The sequence below is a fragment of the Eptatretus burgeri genome, chromosome 14 (genome assembly GCF_056783735.1).
Source record: "Eptatretus burgeri isolate ZD-2024b chromosome 14, Ebu_testis_v1, whole genome shotgun sequence".
Taxonomy (NCBI): Eukaryota; Metazoa; Chordata; class Myxini; order Myxiniformes; family Myxinidae; genus Eptatretus; species Eptatretus burgeri.
Genome location: NC_140974.1, coordinates 3,558,190 through 3,581,941, shown reverse-complemented (window position 1 = coordinate 3,581,941; position 23,752 = coordinate 3,558,190). Strand labels below are relative to the sequence as shown.

Genomic DNA, 23,752 nt, shown 5'->3' with positions numbered 1-23,752 from the left:
GTTGATGGATGTTAAATAATCCCACGGTGTCTTTCGTGGAGAGTAGGAGAGTTCTTGCCTGCACCTTAAACAAATGACAAACCCCTGCTCGTAACCTACAAGATAGGAATGTACCGTCGGTAGCACAGCAGCAATCCCAGCAATAACGCAAACCAGCAGCCATGTGCTGCACACGGATGAATGAATCGATGAATGAATGAATGAATATAAATGGTGATTTAGACAGAGGCTGTGTTGTTCTTCCCTCAACATGACTAAATCACAGATGTTTGAATTTATACATAGTAAGCCACTTGAATGTGTCAAACAGCTCTTTCGTACATTCTTACCATGATAGACACGTGGAGGACGTGACGCTGCGGAATTGTAGGCAGGGTATCTGGACCTGCTGTGGATGCTCCAGCTGCAGCGGCGGCGGCTATGCGTAACGCGACGCTTTCTTGCAGCACGTGGAAGTGCAGAGTGCCGTTTTCCAGCCATCGTTGGTGCCAATGTACACTGCCAAGTTCCAGTGCTGGGCCAGAAATCTCTGAATAATGAAAGGATGAACAATGACATCAAGTTACTGTGCGGAATTCACATACGTCATAAAATGTATACGTGTAGTATAACTCTGCAATGAGCTTGAGTCGTCATTACAAGGTCAAATGTGGAGGAATGAAACAAAGAAAGAATGAAGCAAGAGGTGAAAGATTATTTAAAGGAGAGTGAAAGAGAATGTGATGATGATGATGATGATGATTATGATGATGATGATGATGTTGATGATGAACAATCAAGAGGCAGAGGAGATCACAAGAGTGAAGAGAGGAGTTAAGCATATAGAGTGTGATAAGAGGACAGAAATGTTTTGTATAAATGTAACTTTTCTCCGAAGCAAAAGCAAGAACCGAATTCGCACACTTTGACCTTTTTGTTGAAGACATACTGTATATGGGACCAAAGGGTGAGAAAGGAAAATGATTGCAGCGATCTGTGTGATGCTTTTGATGATTTCATGGGGGAATTCAGCCTGAGTTTCACCAAAGTTGAGCCCCCAAAAGGCTGGAACACCCGGGGTGTGTTCAGCTTACAAGGAGATAGCTAGCGCTTGCCAAGCCACCCGTTCCTTATCTAATGGGATGCTTGCTATAGTGCTTAAGCCACATGGCGAGCGGTTTACAAGATTCTTGCAAACTGAACAGTGAACACACCGCTGCATTTCAAGTTAATACACTGATATAATCGTAATACGGGCGTTATTTTCGTTATATTATCGCGTTATATCGGCGTTACAACGGTTACGAGTCAGGCGTCACGCGGCCTTCTGGGTTACTAGGTTACGCGTGACGTCACGCGGTCCATTGCGCATCACTGGGAAGGCAAATGACCCCACTTGGGACGAGAGGGAAAGAAGAATGCTCGTTCCCCTACACGGAGCATAAGGCATCGTGGCACCGTAAAACGCACACAGTACGATGCTGTGGAAAACAAGCACGAATCGTGCGCCGTGCGTGCGGGCTTTACGCATCGCACAGCCGGTAGCCCCGCCGGGCTCACCCAGCACGAAGTAAGGCAGTTCGGTGTTTTCCAGATCATCGGCGATCGAGAGTTCGCCGGGAAGGTCGTGCCGGATAGACAGGAACAGCTTCGAGTCAGAGGCGGCGGCGGCGGCGGCGGCGGGAGCATCACGCGGGTCGAGGCCGCGGAGGGCCACGTCGTTGTGGCGCATTATGGGCAGCGTGGACACGGTCACCGTCTGGGACTTGCAGTGTCCGCGAGACCCGGCCGAAGCGACTGATCGCGGGGTCAAGCAAAAGCACAGCACAAGCACGCACGGCACAGCCGTGCGGAGAGCGGGCGCGGCCATCGCCTGAGCTCCGGCGTCTCGTCCTCCTTGTTCGCTCCGCAGCGACGTTGTCCCGCCCTCCCTTCCTCCCTGTGAGCGCCTCCTCCCCTCCCGAGCTCCCGCCCGGCACGTGGAACGTGTTTCCCGCGCGATCACCTCAATGGATCAAACGCGTCGGCGATCGGGTGTAGGCACCGCGGGGCGCGCTGAGAGGGAGAGGGAAGAGAGGAACTGCAGCACGTATCGGAGTGAGTGAGAGTGAGTGAGTGAGTGCGGCACTACCCCTCGCGGTGTCCGTGTGAGGGAATGTTGATGAGGAGAGAGAGGCGAGAGCCTGCGATTGGAAGGGGACAAATTATCGAAGGGTTCGCGAGATGAAGAGGAAAAAATTCTCCTCAGGCTGAGAGTCATTGGGTGAACGCGCGGAGTCTGCTGACGCTGAGAAAAGCTGCATCTAGTCCCGCGAGGCGCCACGGCCACGGACACGAGAGATGCGTCCTCGTCATTCATCTCCCCGATAAGGCTGCTCGGACGGATCGGGGCGCGGGAGGGGGGCGGGAGGATCGGGGCGCGGGAGGGGGGCGGGAGGTTCGGCGCGAGGGAGGAGGGGCGGGAGGAGCAGTGCGCGCGCCGCCCGCGGACATCGCTCGTCGGCACCGAGATGTGGAGCAGCGGGAGTGCGGAGCACGCTTCTCCGAGGCTGTGTGTGTACGCACTTGTTAGGTTCGTGGCGTGAGCACTCGGGATATCAGGTGGACACATTAAGGTTTGCTCGGACGGAAAGCGCCGCCGTGCGTACAGGAGAGCGAGGGGAGAGAGACAGAGAGAGGAGGTAAGGAGTGAAAAGATCCAGGAGCTTTCGGCCCCCATGGACCTTCCCTCAAGGTGGAAACATCACCGCGGCCGCGCCTCGTGAGGTGCTCCGGGAGGGTGAGTGAGTTCAATGGGTTCGAAGTTCGTGCGTCCGTCATGGACTTTAATTTCGCTCCACCACAGGAAGCACGGAAGTTACACACGGCACGAGGGTTCATACACAGCACGGGAGTTTACATAGCACGAGCACGAAGGGAGGGTTAGAGAGAGTACTGGGGGTTTTACACTCACCGCACGGGGGTTCATACACAGCACGGGGTGGGGGCGGAGGGCGGGACAGTTATACAGCACGGGGGGTTTACACGCAGTTTACACACACAGCATGGGGGGTGGGGGTTCATGCACACAGCATGGAGGTTTACATTGCATGAGCATAGAGGAGAGAGGGGGGGGGTTATACAGCACAGGGGTTTCTGCACGCAGCACGGGGGTTTACATAGCACGAGCACGGTAGTTCATACATACAGCATGGGGGGGCAGGGGTTCATACACAGCACAGGGCATACATACAGCATGGTGGAATCATACAGCAAGGGGTTTTACACACACAGCACGGGGGTTTACATACAGCATGGCAGAATCATACAGCATGGTGGTTTACATACAGCACTGCACATACACACAGCACAGCGGAATCATACAGTATGGTGGTTTACACACAGCACGGTGGTTCCACACAGCATGGCAGAATCATACAGCATGGTGGTTTACATACAGCACGGCACATACACACACAGCACAGCGGAATCATACAGTATGGTGGTTTACACACAGCACGGTGGTTCCACACAGCACGGCAGAGTCATACAGCATGGTGGTTTACACACAGCATGGCACATTTACACACAAAGCACGGCAGTTCCACACACAGCACGGCAGTCATACAGCATGGTGGTTTACACACAGCATGGCACATTTACACACAAAGCACGGTGGTTCCACACACAGCACGGTGGTTCCACACACAGCACGGTGGTTCCACACGCAGCACGGTGGTTCCACACACAGCACGGCAGTCATACAGCATGGTGGTTTACACACAGCATGGCACATTTACACACAAAGCACGGTGGTTCCACACACAGCACGGCAGTCATACAGCATGGTGGTTTACACACAGCATGGCACATTTACACACAAAGCACGGTGGTTCCACACACAGCACGGTGGTTCCACACACAGCACGGTGGTTCCACACGCAGCACGGTGGTTCTCAATGCAGCATTGTAGTTTTTATGTACAGCCAATGTCTCCCAGGCACAACACTGCAGCCGATTTCAATTCTGTGCCCGTTCCCCAACCCCGCCTCTCCTGATCACCTTCACACTGCCATGATCTCAATCGTCTTCTCATTCTCTCCACTGACTCACTGGCCTCCCCACTTTAACGAGGCTATCTCATCTCGGTGACAATTGTTGTTGTCTTTGCCAATTAATCGGCAAATTGGAACCAGCCTGCTCCGGAGTTCAAACGTACATTCTTCCACGACGCTACGTCTCTTCTCTATCCTAAGGTTTGAATGCATCGTTTTGCGCTTCTTGTAAAATCGCGACTCTCACCCCGAAGGTCCGAATTCGCTCGTACGGGACAGACCTTTGAAATAGCAGAAAGACACAGAGGAAGGGGGGAGGGGAGGGTAGAGTGGAGGTTACCTGAGATCGGTGGTGGGGAGCAGATGGTAAAGAAAGGCAGAAATCTACTGCTTCGGCATTTGGGACAGTGGGGGGATTGTGGTGGCGATGGAACGCGCACAGTTTTAGAAGTAAAGTTGAACCCATTTCACACCCACAACACGCACATCACGATCCTAATTGCATCGCATACCACTCACGTATTATCACCACACTCATCTCTCACTTTGTGCAGATCACGTAAAACGATGTCTCTAACTCTACACGTCTCGAACTCTGAATTGTCCTCATTCTACATATCTCTAACTCTGCATTGTCCTCATTCTACACATCTCTAACTCTGCATTGTATTCATTCTCCATGTGTCTAACTCTGCGTTTTCCTCCTTCGACACATCTCCAACTCTGGATTGTCATCCTTCTACATGTCTCTAAATCTCTTCACTGTCCTCATTCTACACGTCTCTAAATCTCTTCATTGTCCTCATTCTACACGTCTCTAAATCTCTGCATTGTCCTGACTCCACACATCTCCAACTCTGCATTGTCCTCATTCCATATGTCTCTAATTCTGCATTATCCAGCCTCTACACATCTCTAACTCTCCATTGTGCTCACGCTACACGTCTCTTATGCATTGTCTTAATTTTATACGTCTCTAACTCTGCAGTGTCCTCACTCAACATGTCTCTTATTATGCATTGTCCTCACTCTACACGTCTATAATTCTGCATTGTCCTCATTCTTCACGTCTCTAACTCCACATTGTCCTCACTCTACACGTCTACAAATCTGCATTGTCCACATTCTACACGTCTCCAACTCTGCATTGTCCTCACTCTTCATGACTCTAACTCTGCATTGTACTTGCTCTACATGTCTCTTACTCTGCATGTCCCTCACTCTACATATCTCCAACTCGACACATCTTTCACATGACATTGCTAACTCAACATGGCTCTCACGCGACACATCTCCAACTAGAAATGTCTCTCACTCCATATATTGCCATCGAGACATGTCCGTCTCTCTATATACCCATTTCACACCCACAACACACACATCACGATCCGAATTGCATCACATACCACTCACGTATTATCACCACACTCATCTCTCACTTTGTGAAGATTACGTAAAAGGATATCTCATATCAAACTCTACACGTCTCGAACTCTGAATTGTCCTCACTCCACATATCTCAAACCCTGCATGTCCCTCACTCTACATTTCTCGAACTCTGCATGTCCCTCACTCTACATATATCAATCTCTGCATGTCCCTCACTCTACATATCTCGAACTCTGCATGTCCCTCACTCTACGTATCTCCAACTCTGCATCCCCCTCATGCTACATATCTCCTCCAACTCTGCACGTCTCTCACTTTGCATTGTCCTCATTCTGCACATTTCTAACTCTGCATTGTCCTCATTATACATGTCTCTAACTCTCTGCATTGTCCTCATGCTTCACGTCTCTAGCTCTACATTGTCCTCACTCTACACGTCTCTAACTTTGCATTGTCCTCATTCTACACGTCTCTAACTCTCTGCATTGTCCTCATTCTACACGTCTCTAACTCTCTGCATTGTCCTCATTCTTCACGTTTCCAGCTCTACATTGTCCTCACTCTACACGTCTCTAACTCTGCATTGTCCTCATTCTATACGTCTCTAACTCTCTGCATTGTCCTCATTCTTCACGTCTCTCGCTCTACATTGTCCTCACTCAACACGTCTCTAACTCTGCATTGTCCTCATTCTACACGTCTCTAACTCGCTGCATTGTCCTCATTCTTCACGTCTCTAACTCTACATTGTCCTCACTCTACACATCTCTAATTCTGCATTGTATTCAATCTACACGTCTCTAATTCTGCATGTCTCTCACTCTACATATCTCCAACTCGACACGTCTCTCACTATATATTGCTAACTCAATATGTCTCTCACTCGACATATTGCAAACTCAACATGTCTCTCACACTGCATATTGCTAACTCGACATGTCTCTCACTCTACATATCTCCAACTAGAAATGTCTCTCACTCGACATATTACTAACTCAACATCTCTCTCACACTGCATATTACTAACTCGACATGTCTCTCACGCTACATATCTCCAACTCAACACGTCTCTCACTCTATATATTGCTAACTCAATATGTCTCTCACTCTACATGTCTCTCACTCTACATATCTCCAACTAGAAAATAATGTCTCTCACTCGACATATTGCTAACTCAACATGTCTCTCACACTACATATCTCCAACTAGAAATGTCTCTCACTCGACTTATTGCTAACTCAACATGTCTCTCACTCTACATATCTCCAACTCAACACGTCTCTCACTCTATATATTGCTAACTCAATATGTCCCTCACTCTACATGTCTCTCACTCTACATATCTCCAACTAGAAAATAATGTCTCTCACTCGACATATTGCTAACTCAACATGTCTCTCACACTACATATCTCCAACTAGAAATGTCTCTCACTCGACTTATTGCTAACTCAACATGTCTCTCACTCTACATATCGCCAACTAGAAATGTCTCACTCGACATATTGCAAACTCAACATGTCTCTCACACTGCATATTGCTAACTCGACATGTCTCTCACTCTACATATCTCCAACTAGAAATGTCTCTCTACACACTCTACATATCTCCAACTAGAAATGTCTCTCTACACACTCTACATATCTCCAACTAGAAATGTCTCTCACTCCACATATTGCTAACTCGACATGTCCCTCACTCTACATATCTCAAACTCTGCACGTCCCTCACTCTACATATATCGAACTCTGCATGTCCCTCACTCTATATATCTCCAACTCTGCATGTCCCTCACACTGCATATCTCCAACTCTACATGCCCCACACACTACATATCTCCAACTCTGCATGTCCCTCACACTACATATCTCCAACTCTGCGTGTCCCTCACACTATATATCTCCAACTCAGCATGTCTCTAATTATGCATTGTCCTTACTCTGCATGTCCCTCACTGCATGTCTTAAAACTCTTCATGTCTCTCACTCCGCGTGTCTCCAACTCCACATGTCTCAAGCTCTGTTCGTCTTGAACCTTGCACGTCTCAAAACTCTGCATGGTTCTCACTCTGTATGGCTCTCACTCTACATGGTTCTCACTCTGCATGTTCCTTACTTTGCTGTCTTCCTTCTCCCTCTATCCCTTCCATCCTCCATATTTGTTTCCCTCTCTCGCTCCTCCCCTCTCTCTGTCCTCTCCTCCGATCTGCCGTATAGCTTTAAATCTGGTTGCTCTTGCCTAGATTTAAATTCACTTTTCCTGAATAAACCATTAATTATTTATTTGCTGACATGACATCACATCTAATCCTGCTGCCAAAGACTTGGTGTTGACATTAATTTGTGAAAACGAATACAACATTGCATACTTCTGCCTTTGGCTGGTCAACAAGTATGGACCTCTTTTAGATGTTTCCACTGCATCCTTCTTACCTTCTGCGCACGCACCTGTCTTTCTTCCTCACCCTCCTCTGCCATTCCCAACCCATCCATTTCTCAATTTTCCTTAACCTTCTCTAGCCTCCCACTGACCTTTCTTCATGACCTCCAAATGACCTTTCTTCACACCAACGTCACATATTCTCCAGTTTGCCCACTTTGGGATTCTACCTCGGTCAGCGGTGCCTAATGATGTACAAATGTTTTATGCTAATATACTTTCCATGCTCACGAAGACTATGCCTGGACTTAAAATACATCTTCATCCTGGAACGGCAATGCAAAAATGAATTTAGATGTAAGCTTTTGTAAAAACTTTGAGGACAGTTAACTGGTTTTAATGGTCAGAGGTTTAATTGTTATTCAGTTATTACAGGGTGGAGATCAGTCACACCAGCCGAATGACAGTAAAATCCGTGATACCCATCCTGTTTGGACAGATAGTGCATAATAGTATCATAGAATGGCGGTCCAAGATGCTGGATCTGTGATGCATTTGAGATCAATGATGCCGCTCCATCTGACGAAGGAATGAGATGTTGGACTTAGAGGAGGGAAAAATGTCAGACTTAAGGGGTGATACCGACATTTTTTGAAGCAGAGGACCGAGGTACTGCCACTAATCATCCTCTGTTTCACTCTCACTGCGACTGTCTCTCACCACATGCTTCTTTCTTTTTTTCCCCCTGCTCGTTTGTTGGACTTCCCAGTGCAGGCGCAGCGTGTCACCACCCGCCGAGGCCCTCGCCGTGTGTGACCATCCATTCCACACTCCCCTCACCCCTCCCTGATATTGATTGTTCCGGATGTCGAGGCTGTGGCGATCGGGTCCTTTTGCATGGATGGTGGTTTGGGGGAAGTGGTAGGCATGGTACATTTTCACTCGCAAGTATTTGTATGCTGTTGGTGTTGAATGTGCGTCAATTATCCCATGGGAATGCTTTCCAGCGCAGTAACTCTAATATCTTCAGCTCGGAAGGTAACTGGCAACGTGTTGGTAACAGCACGGAGGTGCGACACATATTGGGTGCAGTACATTACATGGGATGCCACACCCACTCCCCCCAGGTCAAGATCCGGCACCCTCCAAGTGGCCGTATGATGACCGCAGCATGAAGGTCTGTGCCCCAAGAGCAAGAGTATGAGGCGGCGGCTCGCCTTGCTGCTGCTGCTCGCCGTGTGGCTCGTTTGCCCTGCGGATCAGCGCCAGGGCCGTGGGAAAGGGACTTCTGACTGGTTGTGGGCAGACCGTGGCCCCTTCCACTGTGCGCGGGACTTTGTGTACGCAGCAGAGCGAGCACGCCAGGGTTACAGCAATCGCTACCGCATCCACAGGTCGGTTTGGATACCTGTCCAACATGTTTGGCGATTTCATCCTGTCTCCTCTCTTTCCATTTCTGAATTTTGTGCACCCTATCCTTGTGTCCATGCACGCTTCAATGCCGCCTTCAGCTGCATCCAGATTATGAACCTATCTGCAAAGCCTTTGGATCGAACCATTCGAATGGCTTATGAATGTTGATTTACAAAACTGTGACTTTTCTACCACTTGTGTTTGATTAACGATGGTGGAAGGGGCACATTAGCAGCTCAACAATACAGATCGTCAAATATTGTGCCACCGATCGGCCTGAATTCATCACTTTGTAATCATAAAACTCAATCTTGTGGTGTCTCCAAGGATATGCTGGTTGCTCGAGAGTCCGAGCCAAAGTTTGCGCTCAAGTACTCTTTCGTAGAGTTGATAATAGAACGTGGATTACTTTACTCTTGGATGTTTCCTTCATATATTCTTACCCTCCCTTGTCTCTATCATACCCCACCATCATTCCTCCCTTCCAGGTCCTAGTCTTACCTGATAGTCAGTCATTCACCTGATAGATGCCTAAAGTGCATTTATCCATTTGACCTTAATGATAGCTTTGATGCATCTAGTATGGATTGCAAAGGTTCGTGTTCAGTGAGCCTATGTTTAGCTATTGTTCACATTGGTGACTTGATATCAAATGACATCCGGTCCTGGTGTATTTACATAAATGGACATGTTTGATCTTTGTGATTGTAACACAGCATCTTCATTGCATGGAATGCGATTAATGAGTTGTGTTTTTGTCAAATTAACTCACATCTCCTGTTTGACGGACAATATATACAGTATGTATCTCGTCATGGGACTGTCAAGATAGTCACATGATTGCCAGCTTTGTCGAATTCAGCATTCCGAATTTATTATTAGAACAGCATGTGTTTTCATGTGACAATGTAGTTTAATTCAGCACCTTGTATCCATTGACAAAAAGGTTCGATATAAAATACGGTTATTTTTGTAATTAAATATAAATTCAAACAACCCTCATATTTTCCCAGCACACCAACACTATCACCTATCCAAGACAAATATATGACAAAAAAGCATAATTTTAGCTTCTTGAAGGAAAATAACTCCCTTTAAGATAAATATTAACTGTAACATTGTAGTTTGCAGGATGATGCTCAGAATCACGAGACTGGCAATCAAAACTCGAGCTCCAGTGCTTAAAATCAGTTTGACATCCGACCACATATTCTGACATCCATTCCTACAGACTAAGATCCAACCACACAGTATTAACAGCCAATCAAAATTTGACATCACGCCTCACGGTCTGGCATCCGGTCATTGTTTGACTTCCAGGCACAACCTGACATCAAACTGCACAGTCTGACACCCAATCGTGCCGTCTGACACGGAACCGTACAATCTGACATCGGACCATACTGTGTGGTATCTGACATTAGATTACTTTGAGTCCACATGCACTTTCATCCAACCACACAGTTCAGATAAAGTTTAGAAGTCGATTGCTGCACAACTTCCATCAAGCACCACCCCAACCCTTACATTGCAATGCAGAAATGTTTTGGCCACAACCTTTTGTTGTCACCATGGCCATCTTCAATCCTATCCCTATAGGACAGAAGATCCTTTAACATCTATTTTTTCTTTCTCTCTCTCTCTCTCTCTCTCTCTCTCTCTCTCTCTCTCTCTCTCTCTCTCTCTCTCTCTCTCTCTCTCTCTCTCTCTCTCTCTCTCTCTCTCTCTCTCTCTCTCTCTCTCTCTCTCTCTCTCTCTCTCTCTCTCTCTCTCTCTCTCTCTCTCTCTCTCTCTCTCTCTCTCTCTCTCTCTCTCTCTCTCTCTCTCTCTCTCTCTCTCTCTCTCTCTCTCTCTCTCTCTCTCTCTCTCTCTCTCTCTCTCTCTCTCTCTCTCTCTCTCTCTCTCTCTCTCTCTCTCTCTCTCTCTCTCTCTCTCTCTCTCTCTCTCTCTCTCTCTCTCTCTCTCTCTCTCTCTCTCTCTCTCTCTCTCTCTCTCTCTCTCTCTCTCTCTCTCTCTCTCTCTCTCTCTCTCTCTCTCTCTCTCTCTCTCTCTCTCTCTCTCTCTCTCTCTCTCTCTCTCTCTCTCTCTCTCTCTCTCTCTCTCTCTCTCTCTCTCTCTCTCTCTCTCTCTCTCTCTCTCTCTCTCTCTCTCTCTCTCTCTCTCTCTCTCTCTCTCTCTCTCTCTCTCTCTCTCTCTCTCTCTCTCTCTCTCTTTTTTTTCTCCCCACTGTGGTGTTGATGACATCATGTTCTTGTTCTCGACGGCGTTCATTAAGTTTTAACACCACTAGCCGGTACTGATTCTCAATAGTCGAAAGACCCCATTGGCAGAAAATACAATAAAGTAGTATTCTCATTATTATCATCAGTGTGAGCAATTCATACATCATTTCAGTTGGTGAGATCTTTGCCCACTCCTTTTGTTTATACAGCATTGAAACAAAAAAACGAGAACAACACTCGGAAGAGTACGTACCTCCACCAGGTTGAAGAGTTTACGTTTTGTATCCCATTGATAGGTTGGATCTGGATTCAGACCTGAACCAAAATCTAATTGGCTTGTTCTTGTCACTTACCCAACTCATCCACCTAGTTTTTTCATAACTCATCCATGACGTTTTGACACATCATGTTACATATCGTTTTGATCCCCATCTCACAATGGTGAAGAATCAATTAAAAATTTAATTGTTCACAAACAAACAAACAAACACATACACACACACACACACACACACACACACACACACACACACACACACACACACACACACACACACACACACACACACACACACACACACACACACACACACACACACACACACACACACACAAACACACCAGAAATAGTACTTCATTACAAAAAAGAGAAGAAGGCATTGCTGATTGAGGTGTTAACAGCAGTGATTTTGGACTAAATGATGCAGAAATCAAAAAAATGACTAAATACCAGGAACTCAAGAATGAAGTGAAAAGACCTTAGAAACTGAAGAAAGTCAACATTGTCCCAGTGATAAATGGAGCAATGAGAATGAAAAGAGCAAGGGCAAGGAGAACAAGGAAATCCAACACAGGTGGAGGCCATGCAGCCCATCATGCCTGTGTGAACACCACACCAACCCAAGATCATTTTAATTAATGAAAGAAAAAAAATTATTGTATTTTTTTTTTGTTGTAATTCCCCCCTCCCCCTCCCTCTGAGAGGGGGCATGGGCTTGGTTAAAAACACACATCAACCACACAACCCCCCTTAACAAGACCCCCAACAACAGCTCTCCGTACACAATCACCCATCAATACTCAAACTACATAAAAGTCTTATCAACATCCCCATACCCCTCTATCTCCACAACTTCCAGGTACCTATCTAGTTCTAATTTAAACTTATCTACATTTTTCTGCTGCCACTACCTTTCCAGGGAGACCATTCCATGCATTAACTACTTTCTGAGTGAAAGTCCCCTACCTTACTACCGTCTTAACTCTCCTCTTCTTTACTCTCAGGCTATGGTCCCTGGTTCCATCAGTCTACTCTGTTGAATAATTCATCTGCACTATTTTATCTCTACCTTTCATTAACTTAAACATCTACATCATATCTCCTCGCAACCACCTCCTTTCTTGTGAAGAAAGCCCTGTCTCCTTCAAGCGCTCCTCATAGCTGAATCTAGCGAGGCCCGGAATCAATCTAGTAACCCGATGCTGAACCCTCTCGATGGCATCTTTGTCCTTCCTGAGTTGTGGTGACCAAAACTACACACAATATTCTAGATGTGGCCCTCACTAAATTCCTGTACAATCTTAACACAACCTCTTTTGATTTATAATTGATCCCCCTCCTTATACAGCCTAACACCCTATTTGCTTTTCCTGGAGCTACCTGGCAATGTGCTGCCTGCTTACCTCCCTTATTTATTACCACCCCCAGATCCTTCTCCTGTATGACACGCTCCAAAATTATCCCTTGCATCCACACGGAGATCTTAAAACCACAAGGAAATCTTAAAAACCATCCCTGGGAATATTACTACAAATGAAACACAGTTGGAAGCTGTCTGGGGCTCAATGACGATCCTGAAAAGAGCCCTCGGAACAAAACTTTGAGAACAAGAAAATTTCACAGCTTTGTCCATGAATCATGCATGACCCCTTACCAAAACAAAGGTAGATACTTTGAGACTTGGTAGGTCTCTGTTCCATCTCCTGAAACCCATCCACATGTGGAGAAAGCAGTCATCAAGAGAAATTTTCACACATGCACACACATATCCATCCATCCATTGGGACCTTACTCTGTGCAGAGCGTTGGTGCTGCCAAAACAGTCTTCTTGGCTATTGGGCACAATCCTGGACGTATCGCCACTCCGACACAGGATACCAGCAAGCTAGCACTCATTTTGCCGACCTCAGAAGGATGACAGGCAGTCAACCCCACCTGGTATTAATTCAACAGCCAAGCAGGATTTGAACTCGGGATCCTAGGATCACAAGCCCACCACCCTAACCATTAAGTCAACACCAGGCATACACACATATGCACACGAAAATGGATACTTTGGGACATGGAAGGGCTCCATTCCACCTTCTGAAACCCACATATGGAGATGACAACCAACGACACAGACATTATACTCAGTCATACGAGTGTGTTCACTGAACGTCATTGTATATTTCTCTGTCAATGTAAATCTGAGCATCTCAGCTTCCTTCCAAACGTCCTCCTCCCTACCCCCTTTACCCAATACAATATTAACATTCAGCAGCAGTTTTGAGAGCAATTTAAATGAACAGTCTGACAAGAGATTTGCCTGTGGTCAGAGCAGTCAGCCAGAGAAAAAGGATATGCCCATATTCAGCCATCAAGGTTGTCTCTGAGCTGAGGTGAGGTCGGAAGCCATAAACCCCCTTACCGTTTTACGGCATACATAAGGCAAGTTTTACTTGGCATACATGTTATGTTTGGTTCAGACCAAGGGTAGGTGTTTGATGAATGCTATGTGTCTTAGGTGTGGTGCAGCATATTTATCCATTCCTTGGCTATTACTATGGATATTGCCTTTGGAACATTAGGATGCAAGTTCAATCGAGTAGGATGTACATTTGATGGTGGATGGAGGTTTGTGATGCTGTTTGAATGTTTATCTTTATTAGGGAATTTGCACGATGGAAAGTGAACAACGTGGCTGTAAGGCACGATGGTGCAATTGGAGAGATGGAGGTGAGGGCACCTGGTTTATCACCTGGATTTTTGGAAGCACTGCGAGGTTTGGGTCGCCGGCCACAGCAGGGTGCACTACTGGATGGCCTTGTCCGCAGATTTGGGACACACCTGCTTGTCTCTGGCACACTTGGGGGTGAGTAACTTGTTAGTTAGTTGTTATTGAGTAACTCTTCAACATAATATGCTCATTTTTTTCTTCCGTCCGTGTGTGTGTGTGTGTGTGTGTGTGTGTGTGTGTGTGTGTGTGTGTGTGTGTGTGTGTGTGTGTGTAACATTCCGTTCCACCCATTGGCTGCACAGTCCTGGACTGACTCCACCCACAATTTCAACCTGAAAAAATCATACGGCTGCCATGTTGGTGCTTACTGCTATCCGAAGCCAAAAACAACTTCGGAGCTGTCATATCCACAATCGCCTTGCCCTCCCTATGAGTTTTCCTTTCAGTGTAAAAGGACCAAAGCGACAGTTAGAATGATTTTGAGCCAATCGGAGTTACGGGCCTTGTGAAGATTGGCCTCGGCGATCGAGGCAGCAGTCTTTTTTCTATACACCGCCCAAATTACAATGTGGCATTCTCTCAAGCACGGCTTTTACGACAAAGGTTACATGGTCTTTGTGATATTATTTTGGACAAATTTCTCTTTAATAACTTGACCAGGAGCCATAAAACCAAGGCCATTATATAGGACTTCTGGGAATTTTGTGACATTGTCAAAGAAAACATCCATAATTATTTACTTTTAACGATGTGTACATATAATACATCAGGAAAAAGATCATTGGTTTTGGGCCTCATGGTCATTTGAGAGTTGCAATTCCATGGGGTTTCCGTAAATCTCGTGGGCTATTGAGTTGAACGGGTGACGGGCCATGGCATGAAAGGCCATCGATCGTGATTTCTGTGGTCGGTGACAGCACGACAAGGGATGGGAAAGCTTTATATATTCCGCTACTTCGATGTGGTAATGCCAATTTCCTTTTATTAGCAGGAGGAGGGTGAGGAGGGGAGGACGGAGTTGGGATTGGGGAAGCAAAGATGTGGTTGAGGCTTTGGGAGGCAGGGGGTTGATGTCTTTTGGTGGAGTGAGGAGGGGAGAGTTGTGGAGTTGTAGTTGCGGGGGGGGGGGGGAGGAGGGGGTTTGAAGCCTTAGGGTTGGGAGTGGGGGTTTGAGGACTCGGCGTTGGTGGGGGTTAGCAAAATGCGACAGAGTTTGGAGGTTGAAGCTGTTGGGGTGGGGGCTGGGGGAGCGTTGAAGAGTTTCAGAGGGGAGGGTTTTTTTGGACTTTCTAGGGGGAGTGTTGAGTGAAAGAGGGTGCAGAGAAAGACAGCTTGATGAGAAAATGGACATATTTAATGCTTCATGCACAATGGGAACAGGCAGAATTTTTCTTAGTTGCTGGGGGGGGGGGGGGTGGGGAGCGTATGAAAGAGTTCTCGGCTTCCCCAGCAGGCTAAGCAACAGAGTCTTGGAAGCTGTTCAAAATGAGAATAGATTTCGATTTTGTGGTGATGTCTTGAGTTGTTTAGGCTAATTAACTACAAAGAATCCTCAAGAATTCCCATAATTGTAAACGTGCGCCATGTTAAGGTATATCGAGCAGTTTAATAGGTCCTTCCATGGCATGGCATCATAATTACAAAATAAATCACAAAAATAATAACATTGTGACAAAGCATTTATCGTTACGAATAATATTAACAACAATAATAATATTAGTACCGTTTGGAAATAAAAACAACAAACGTATAATAATCTTCGCCCTTGTCTCAGCAGACCTGGGATTGGTGAAAGGCAACTTAATGCTGAAGCAGTTCAACAGGGAGGAATGCTACAAGGCCATGAACAACTGCATCAAACATGCTTGTAGCATCGTGTGCTATTTCTATGGCCAAGAAGCTAGAGCTGATGAGACAGAGCAGCAGAGGAAGGCAAGGAGAGATGATCTGCCTGTGAAATACCGGGATAAACAGTTTTTAGCTCGGTCGGGATTTGAACCCAGGCGAGACAGCTTGGAGGAGATTGTGCTACCTCGAGGGGATCCTTCCAAACCAACACACTTGTTGAGGCCTCTCACCATGTTTACCTTTTTGTCCAGACCCTTGGAGCACCAGCTAACAATTCGATTTTTCCCCCTCACACGCCTGTCACGTCACATGTCATATGTCAATACGTCATGGCATTTCTCGTGTGTCCACACAGGCCATGCTTCAGGAAACTCCATCGGTGAAAGAGAGAAAATTTCACAAAGACCACTGATTACAATTATCCTCGGATGGCCGCACACATTATAAAAATGATGAAATTATAGGAAAGTGGATATTACAATCAAACACGTCAAAAGGAAAAGAGAGGAAGACAAGGAAGTTCAAGAAATAACGCGACACGTGATCCTGCCTGTCGCTGATTGGTCCCGTACGGCGTGAGACATGACGAGATTTGATCGACACGTCATTATGAAACAAACATCCAACAGTTATAACCCCTCCAACCCCTGGGCCTCTGGGCGATCTCCATACTACAGAATGCATATTTAACCTCATTGTACAAGACTAGTGCATGCCCATAGGTGCGTGGCCGTAGGTGCGTGGCCGTACGTGCAAACCCCCAAAAAAAAACTTTCAAACCGCGTTCCAGAAACAACAACCACACAGGCCATTCCTTAGCTCGCACGTGCCCGTACGTGCGTGCCCGTACGTGCAAAAAAAAAAAACTTTAAAACCGATTGCCAGAAACAACCACATTAGCCGTTCCTTCGCTCTCGCGTGCCTGTACGTGCGTGGCCATACGTGCGTGACCGTGCATGCGTGCGTCCGTGCCCGTACATACAAAAAAGACAAAAAAAACTTTCAAACCGCGTGCCAGAAACAACATCCACACAGGCTGTTCCTTCACTCTCGCATGCCCGTACGTGCGTGGCCATATGTGCGTGACCGTGCATGCATGCGTCCGTGCCCGTACATACAAAAAAGACAAAAAAAACTTTCAAACCGCGTGCCAGAAACAACATCCACACAGGCCGTTCCTTCGCTCTCGCGTGCCCATACGTGCGTGGCTGTACGTGCAAAAAAAAAAAAACTTTCGGCAACCACACAGGCCGTTCCTTCACTCTCGTAAACGAAGACTGGATTGAGGCATTGTGTTTATCTATAAATGCGCATAAGAAATCGAGAAATTATTAGAATACAGTGAGTCATCACTATCCAGAAGTAGTGCGTGCCCGTACGGAATGTTCACATCATTCCACGAATTATCGCTTTCATTGAAGTAACAACTGCTGTGATACTTACACACGGAGTTAATTAAAATCCAAATTAAAATCAAGTTTACCTCCCTGTCTTTGCTTGCCATGACATTCGCTGCCATTGACCATTGCCACTCCTATGCCACGGTGAGGCGATAGGCTAGGATTTGTAGGAGACCTGAAAGTACAGTATCATTAGGTATTCCATGTTCGAATTGTTTTAGTTTTAAAATAGTTAAAAAATAAATAGTTTGCAAAGCATACCACCAAATTGAGATGTATTTCGTTGGCAAGCATGTTGAGTAGAGCTGAATTCCTTAACACTTCCAAAGACCACACCGTTTTGACAATTGGAAACAAAAAAAAGTTGTGCACTTTTTTTGATAAATTATTTTCGGAACAATTTTTCTTCAATAAATAAATAATTAAAAAAAATTGTCTCCATGTACACACCTTTATCTCATTAGCACCTCTTCATAAACAACATTGCTGAGGACACGGCGCTTCTTTATTTCCTCATCCAGGGCAAGAATGCGGAGGCTGCTGGATCTGCCAACGTTTTGATAAATTATTAGTTTTAATGACCAATTATTCAATTAGCGCCAACGTATTTTGCCTTTTCGCAAGGAAAAACACACAGAGAAGAGAAGAGAAAAACGCATAATGGCGAACGTGGCTGAGGTTCTCTCCCCCATTGGCCATGCCTACGCAGCAACGTGTCCTGTCATTGGTTGGTAAATAAATGGCCGCAGCAACGTGTCCTGTCATTGGTTGGTAAATAAATGGCCATAACTTGGAATGCACTTTTCCTATTAATATCAAATCTTGAAAAGGCACATCCTCAGGTCCCCAGCAATATACCTGGCAAGTTTCAATTAGATCGGACCAGTGGTTGTCGAGAAACAGTGGTCACAGACACACACACACACACACACACACACACACACACACACACACACACACACACACACACACACACACACACACACACACACACACACACACACACACACACAGACACACACAGACACGCACAGACACACAGACACACAGACATTGCTGGAATTATACATAGATGATAAGGGATATACGCAGCAGGCAGCCCCATAATTACTCACACCGGAATACGGATTTATTTATTTACTATGTGGAGGTGATTAGCAATTACAAAAAATGGTGAACCGGATGGGAAGAGTTTGTAAACATCATCATCTGGGTGGTCAAGGTGGTCAAGGTAGTCAAGGTGCTTGAAAGCTTGGAGTGAGGAGGGTGAGGACTTGGGGTTTGGAAGAGGAGGTGGGGGAAATCGAGGACTTGAAGTCACATCTCACATTATGTGGATGTTCTACTGGTCTCTGCTAGTAAGGTTATGATTCTACTAGTAACTTGTTGGATTGTCTGGTTGATGTTACATATTTATTCAGGTCATTTGATGCTTAAAATTGGGAGGGTTTTGAAAAACTTACCCCAGGGGAAGGGGGAATACATCGTCACATAAGTGACCTGAAGAGCAGTTATTTCATTAGTCTTAAAATAGATAGTCCTTGGTCCCTTTCTGTCAGGTCAGGTTCGATCTGTGACCTGCTACAGGTACCATGTAAACCTGTACTAACCTGTTCCATGGTCGGGTTGTCGGCGACTAAACCGTCTCCCCCACCAGGTTTCTGGTGAGGAGGGTGTTTGGATATGGACACCCAGCAGGATTAAAAACAAAACCTGTCAAAGGGCGGAGGAGCTCCTTGTGAGCCAACGGCCATCCATATCTAGTGCCCAACTGTGTCTGCGGACGTCCTCCTGCAGTTGGGTCACTTCTTATTAGGAGGTTGGTGGCAGGATTTGCACTCCGGCCACCGTAAAACCCTTCATTCCGCAAAACGCAAAAACGCAAAAAAAATCTGAAAACCCACTCTGTGGGAGTACCTCCCTGTGCAGCTTCCCTTCGCAGGGCAGCTCACCAGATGACAGGATTGGGGCAAAGCCTTCGGGACCCCCAATCTTTGATAGGAGGAAACCACGGGGTAACATCCCTGGGTCAGCTTGCGGGAGAGTGTGTCGGAGTGGTGCTGAGGTGTCGTCCACCAGACGGCGGTCTCCTTGGGTTAACCTGAGGCGGTCCCTTCAGGTGGGTGCCTGGAATGTCCTATCCCTAAGAGAGGATGATCACCTGTCTCTGTTATCATCTGAGCTCAAGCGTTTGGACATCGGGATTGCAGCTCTCTGAGGTTCGGAGACCGGATTGCGGCGAGATAATGGTGGGTGGTTACACCTACTATTGGTCTGGTCGCTCTGATGGTTACCATACCCAAGGAGTTGCTGTAGCTGTGTCCAATAAGCTGACCCCAATGATAATTGAGGTAACACCGGTCAACGAGCGTATTATGAGATTAAGGATTCGTCACTCCTTAGGTGTCATTTCCCTGGACTCTGTTTATGCTCCGAATGAGGCGAGTGATCTCACCGTGAAGGATGCATTCTACGCCACACTCGAGTCTGTGGTTGATCAGTGCCCCAGACGAGATACACTTCTAGTCTTGGGGGATTTCAATGCATCGACTGGAACTGATAGGGACGGTTATGAGGTGTGTGTTGGTCCCCATGGGTCAGGAACTATGAACCAGAATAGTACTAAGTTCCTTGACTTTGCAAGAAGTCATGGACTTAGGGTGGCCGGTTCATGGTTTCAGCGCCCACAAGCTCATCGCTGGACTTGGTATTCCAACGCTGGTGGTGTGGCAAAGGAGATTGACCATGTCCTCATTGACGGTCGTTGGAGGATGATCCAGAACTGCAGGGTCTACCGGAGTGCTCAGTTCCTCAATACTGACCACAGGCTTGTTGTAGCAACTCTAAAGCTGCACCTTAAATCCTGGAGAATGGTACCATCCCAGCTGAGACTGGATGTTGCCAAGCTCAGGGATGAGAGAGTAGCTGAGGAGTTTGCGAACAGGCTGAGTGGACACTTGGGGGGTCTGGGTGCTTTGGGGGGTCCTGAAGAGTTGTGGAGCGCCTTCAAGACCAAGTCCTTGATGTTGCCGGTGGATGCCTTGGAGCTCACCGCAGGGCAAAGAAGAATTTTGTCTCTCAATGGACACTGGATACCATTGACCAGAGTCGCAGGGCCAGGCTGAATGGCAGAGCTGAGCTGTTCAGGGAGCTGAGGCGTAAAACTGTACGTGCACTGAGGGTGGACAAGGAGGCCTATGTGCGAGGATTCTGTGAGGGGGTAGAGCATCACCTGTGGACAGGTGTTTCTCGTCCCACTTACAGGGGAATTCACGCATTACGTTCATCCAAGCCCATCCCTCAGAGCACTACAGTTCGAGCAGAGAGTGGTGGGCTCTTGACAGAGGAGTCTGAAGTGAAGGCCCGCTGGGCCGGTTACTTTGAGCGGTTGTACCAGGCTGATCCCCCAACTGTCGAGTTGGACGTCAAGGGTGTTACAATCCCTGTTGCTGACCCTCGAATCAACTGTGGTCCACCTACGCTTGTGGAAACACGGGCTGCGGTGAACCAGTTGAAACGGGGCAAAGCTCCAGGGATCTGTGGCATCCATGCCGAACTTCTCAAGGCTGGTGGAAATGCTGCACTCGTGTCGTTGCATGCAGTTTTGTGCTCTGCCTGGAACACAGGCATCATCCCAACTGACTGGAAGAGGGGCCTTGTTGTCCCTCTCTGGAAAGGGAAGGGTGACCGCCAAGACTGCAACAACTACCGAGGGGTGACGCTGCGCTCAGTGCCGGGCAAGGTCTTTGCTCGGATAATTCTCAATAGGGTTCGCCACCATCTGCTTGAGCACCAGCGTCCAGAGCAGTCAGGCTTTACACCAAAGAGGTCAACGGTTGACCGTATCCTTGCACTTCGTGTCCTCACCGAACGCAGACGAGAGTTTCGGCAGGGGCTCTTTGCAGCCTATGTTGATCTCTGTAAAGCGTTCGATTCAGTGAATCGGGATGTCCTCTGGAGGATTCTTGGTCTTCGTGGGGTGCCACCAAAACTGATCGATCTGATGTCTGAACTCTACTCTGGTACTGAGAGTGCTGTGAAGTGTGGTGGTACCATCTCTGACTTATTTCCAGTTGTTACTGGAGTTCGTCAGGGATGTGTACTTGCCCCCACACTTTTCAGCACTTGTATGGACTGGATTCTAGGGAGGATGTCGGAGAGATCAAGTTGCGGTGCGTCATTTGGGAATGTCAAGATCTCGGACCTTGACTTTGCAGATGATGCAGTCATCTTTGCGGAGACTTTAGACATCCTCTTGGGGGCCCTCGAGGTGCTGAATGAGGAGTCGGAGCCATTGGGATTACGGGTTTCTTGGGTCAAAACTAAGATCCAGGCTTTCGGTGACATCTTGGATGCTGCTGTCCTGTCTGTGTCTGTTTGTGGTGAGGATGTTGAGGTCGTGGAGAGATTCACTTACCTTGGCAGTGATATTCATGTCTCTGCTGGCTGCGAGTCAGAGGTCAATAGATGTCTGGGTCGGGCCTGGGGAGTCATGGATTCACTGGATCATGGGGTGTGGCGCTGCCGGTACCTGTGCGGGAGGACGAAAGTCCGAGTCTTCAGGTCCTTGGTACTTCCAGTCTTGCTCTATGGGTGCGAGACTTGGACTCTGACCAAGGATCTGAGACGGAGACTTAATTCCTTTGGTACCAGGTCTCTTCGGAGAATCCTTGGCTATCGCTGGTCGGATTTTGTGTCCAACGAGCGGTTGCTGAGAGAGACTCGGATGAGATTTGTTACCTGCATAGTCCGTGAGCGTCAGTTGCGCTGTATGGACATGTGGCTCGTTTTCCTGACTCTGATCCTGCTCACCAGATTCTCTCAGCGAGGGAGTCTCATGAGTGGAGGAGGCCAGTGGGTCGACCACGTGCCTCATGGTTGCAACATGTTGACCATCATCTCAAGGAGATGGGGATGGGCCTGGCATCTGCCTGGCGGATGGCCAGACGGAGGCCCCTGGAGTACCGGCGGAAAGTGGACGCAGCGACGCGCTGTTCTGGCACATGCTCCCATACCTGACCTGACCTTGTCAAAGGGCTGTTCAGGGGACATGCGTTGTCTAGGCTGTATTTGTCAAATGTAATGTCTCCCCCATTCTTCACTGTGACTTTCAATCATTCCTCATTCACCCCATCCATCTTACCTTCGGCCTTGCAGCTGTTCGGTTGTCCTTCGGTCTGGCAGAATTCCTCTCCATGTTCCCTCCATTTGCGCATTGCTTAATTGGGCACGTTCGACCCATCTGTGGTCATTAACCCATCGGGTGCTCTCACATGCATGTTTATGATGCTTGGTGCTCATCATGGCATGTGAGGTGTAGTGCACAACTGTACGAGTGGGCATGTTGCGAGTGCTTGGTGGGGAGGGGAGGTATGGGGGGGTTGGGGGATTGGAGCTGTCACCGTGGTCTTGGCCACGTAAAGGGTGAGGCTGGGGGCTGTGTTGAAAGTTCCCTAAACATGCCGTAGCAATTTCCATAAGTAACGTTGTGGATCCGCCCTCATCGGCTGCGGACCAATGAGAGAGAAGACGAGTGGGAGGAGGGAAGTAAGCTGATATGAAGAGGCGAGATCGGAATGCAACATAATTTGCCTGTCAGAGAACATTCGTGCCTTGAAGGAGGTTTATGATCAGGGAGAGAGGCAGAAAGGCTAAGAAGAAGCAAAAATGTAGAAGCGAATGGGACAAGCTCTCGCTAGCAGGGACAAAAAAAGCTCCTGAGCAGACGGCTCAGAGAGTAGAAAGGCTGAGTGAAGTAGAAGGCTAAGAGAAGCAGAAAGGCAGAAGCGCACGGTGCAGGCTCGCACGAGCTGGGTCGAAAAGAGCTCGTGAGTGAAGGAGAGGAGAAGGCAAAGGAAGGTTTCACAAGCAGTTGGTGTCGAGCTTCTGTGGAAAAAGAACACTTCTTTCATGAGCGTCATCCTGCCCTCTCAATCCTGTCAGCTATGAAGGACGAAGAGGGTGAATGGTGGCACCTCATCGATGTGGGCCTGAGGGGGAAGAATCTGAGGTAGAGGAGGGCGAGTTGCCTTAATAACTCGCATATCTGGGACGCCGGAGAGAACTCGCCGACTGGGTCTGGGCACCAG

General features: G+C 47.5%; 2 protein-coding genes across 11 annotated transcripts in view; one reads left to right on the top strand and one right to left on the bottom strand.

Annotated features, from left to right (window-relative positions):
* The window catches only part of LOC147012574 (astrotactin-2-like), a 954,475-nt gene extending 952,626 nt beyond the window's left edge, over window positions 1-1,849 (bottom strand). For all 5 annotated transcript variants that reach the window (XM_085853556.1, XM_085853558.1, XM_085853557.1 and 2 more), the window contains exons 1-2: window positions 1,540-1,849; window positions 330-529 (exon numbers count right to left, since the gene is read on the bottom strand). In XM_085853556.1, coding sequence (XP_085709682.1) covers window positions 330-529; window positions 1,540-1,849 — 510 coding nt within the window. The remainder of the gene's footprint in view (window positions 1-329; window positions 530-1,539) is intronic.
* Window positions 1,850-1,990: 141 nt separating this feature from the next.
* Window positions 1,991-23,752, top strand: part of LOC147012571 (BMP/retinoic acid-inducible neural-specific protein 3-like) — a 260,934-nt gene continuing 239,172 nt past the window's right edge. Inside the window, exons 1-4 of one of the 6 annotated variants that reach the window (XM_085853567.1) lie at window positions 2,413-2,758; window positions 8,551-8,702; window positions 8,909-9,175; window positions 14,348-14,550. In XM_085853567.1, the coding sequence (XP_085709693.1) occupies window positions 8,982-9,175; window positions 14,348-14,550 (397 nt within the window). In that variant the 5' untranslated portion in view covers window positions 2,413-2,758; window positions 8,551-8,702; window positions 8,909-8,981. Of the gene's footprint in view, window positions 2,077-2,412; window positions 2,759-3,825; window positions 4,215-8,550; window positions 8,703-8,908; window positions 9,176-14,347; window positions 14,551-23,752 lie in introns of those variants that run through there. The other 5 variants (XM_085853563.1, XM_085853561.1, XM_085853564.1 and 2 more) reach the window with 5 other exon arrangements.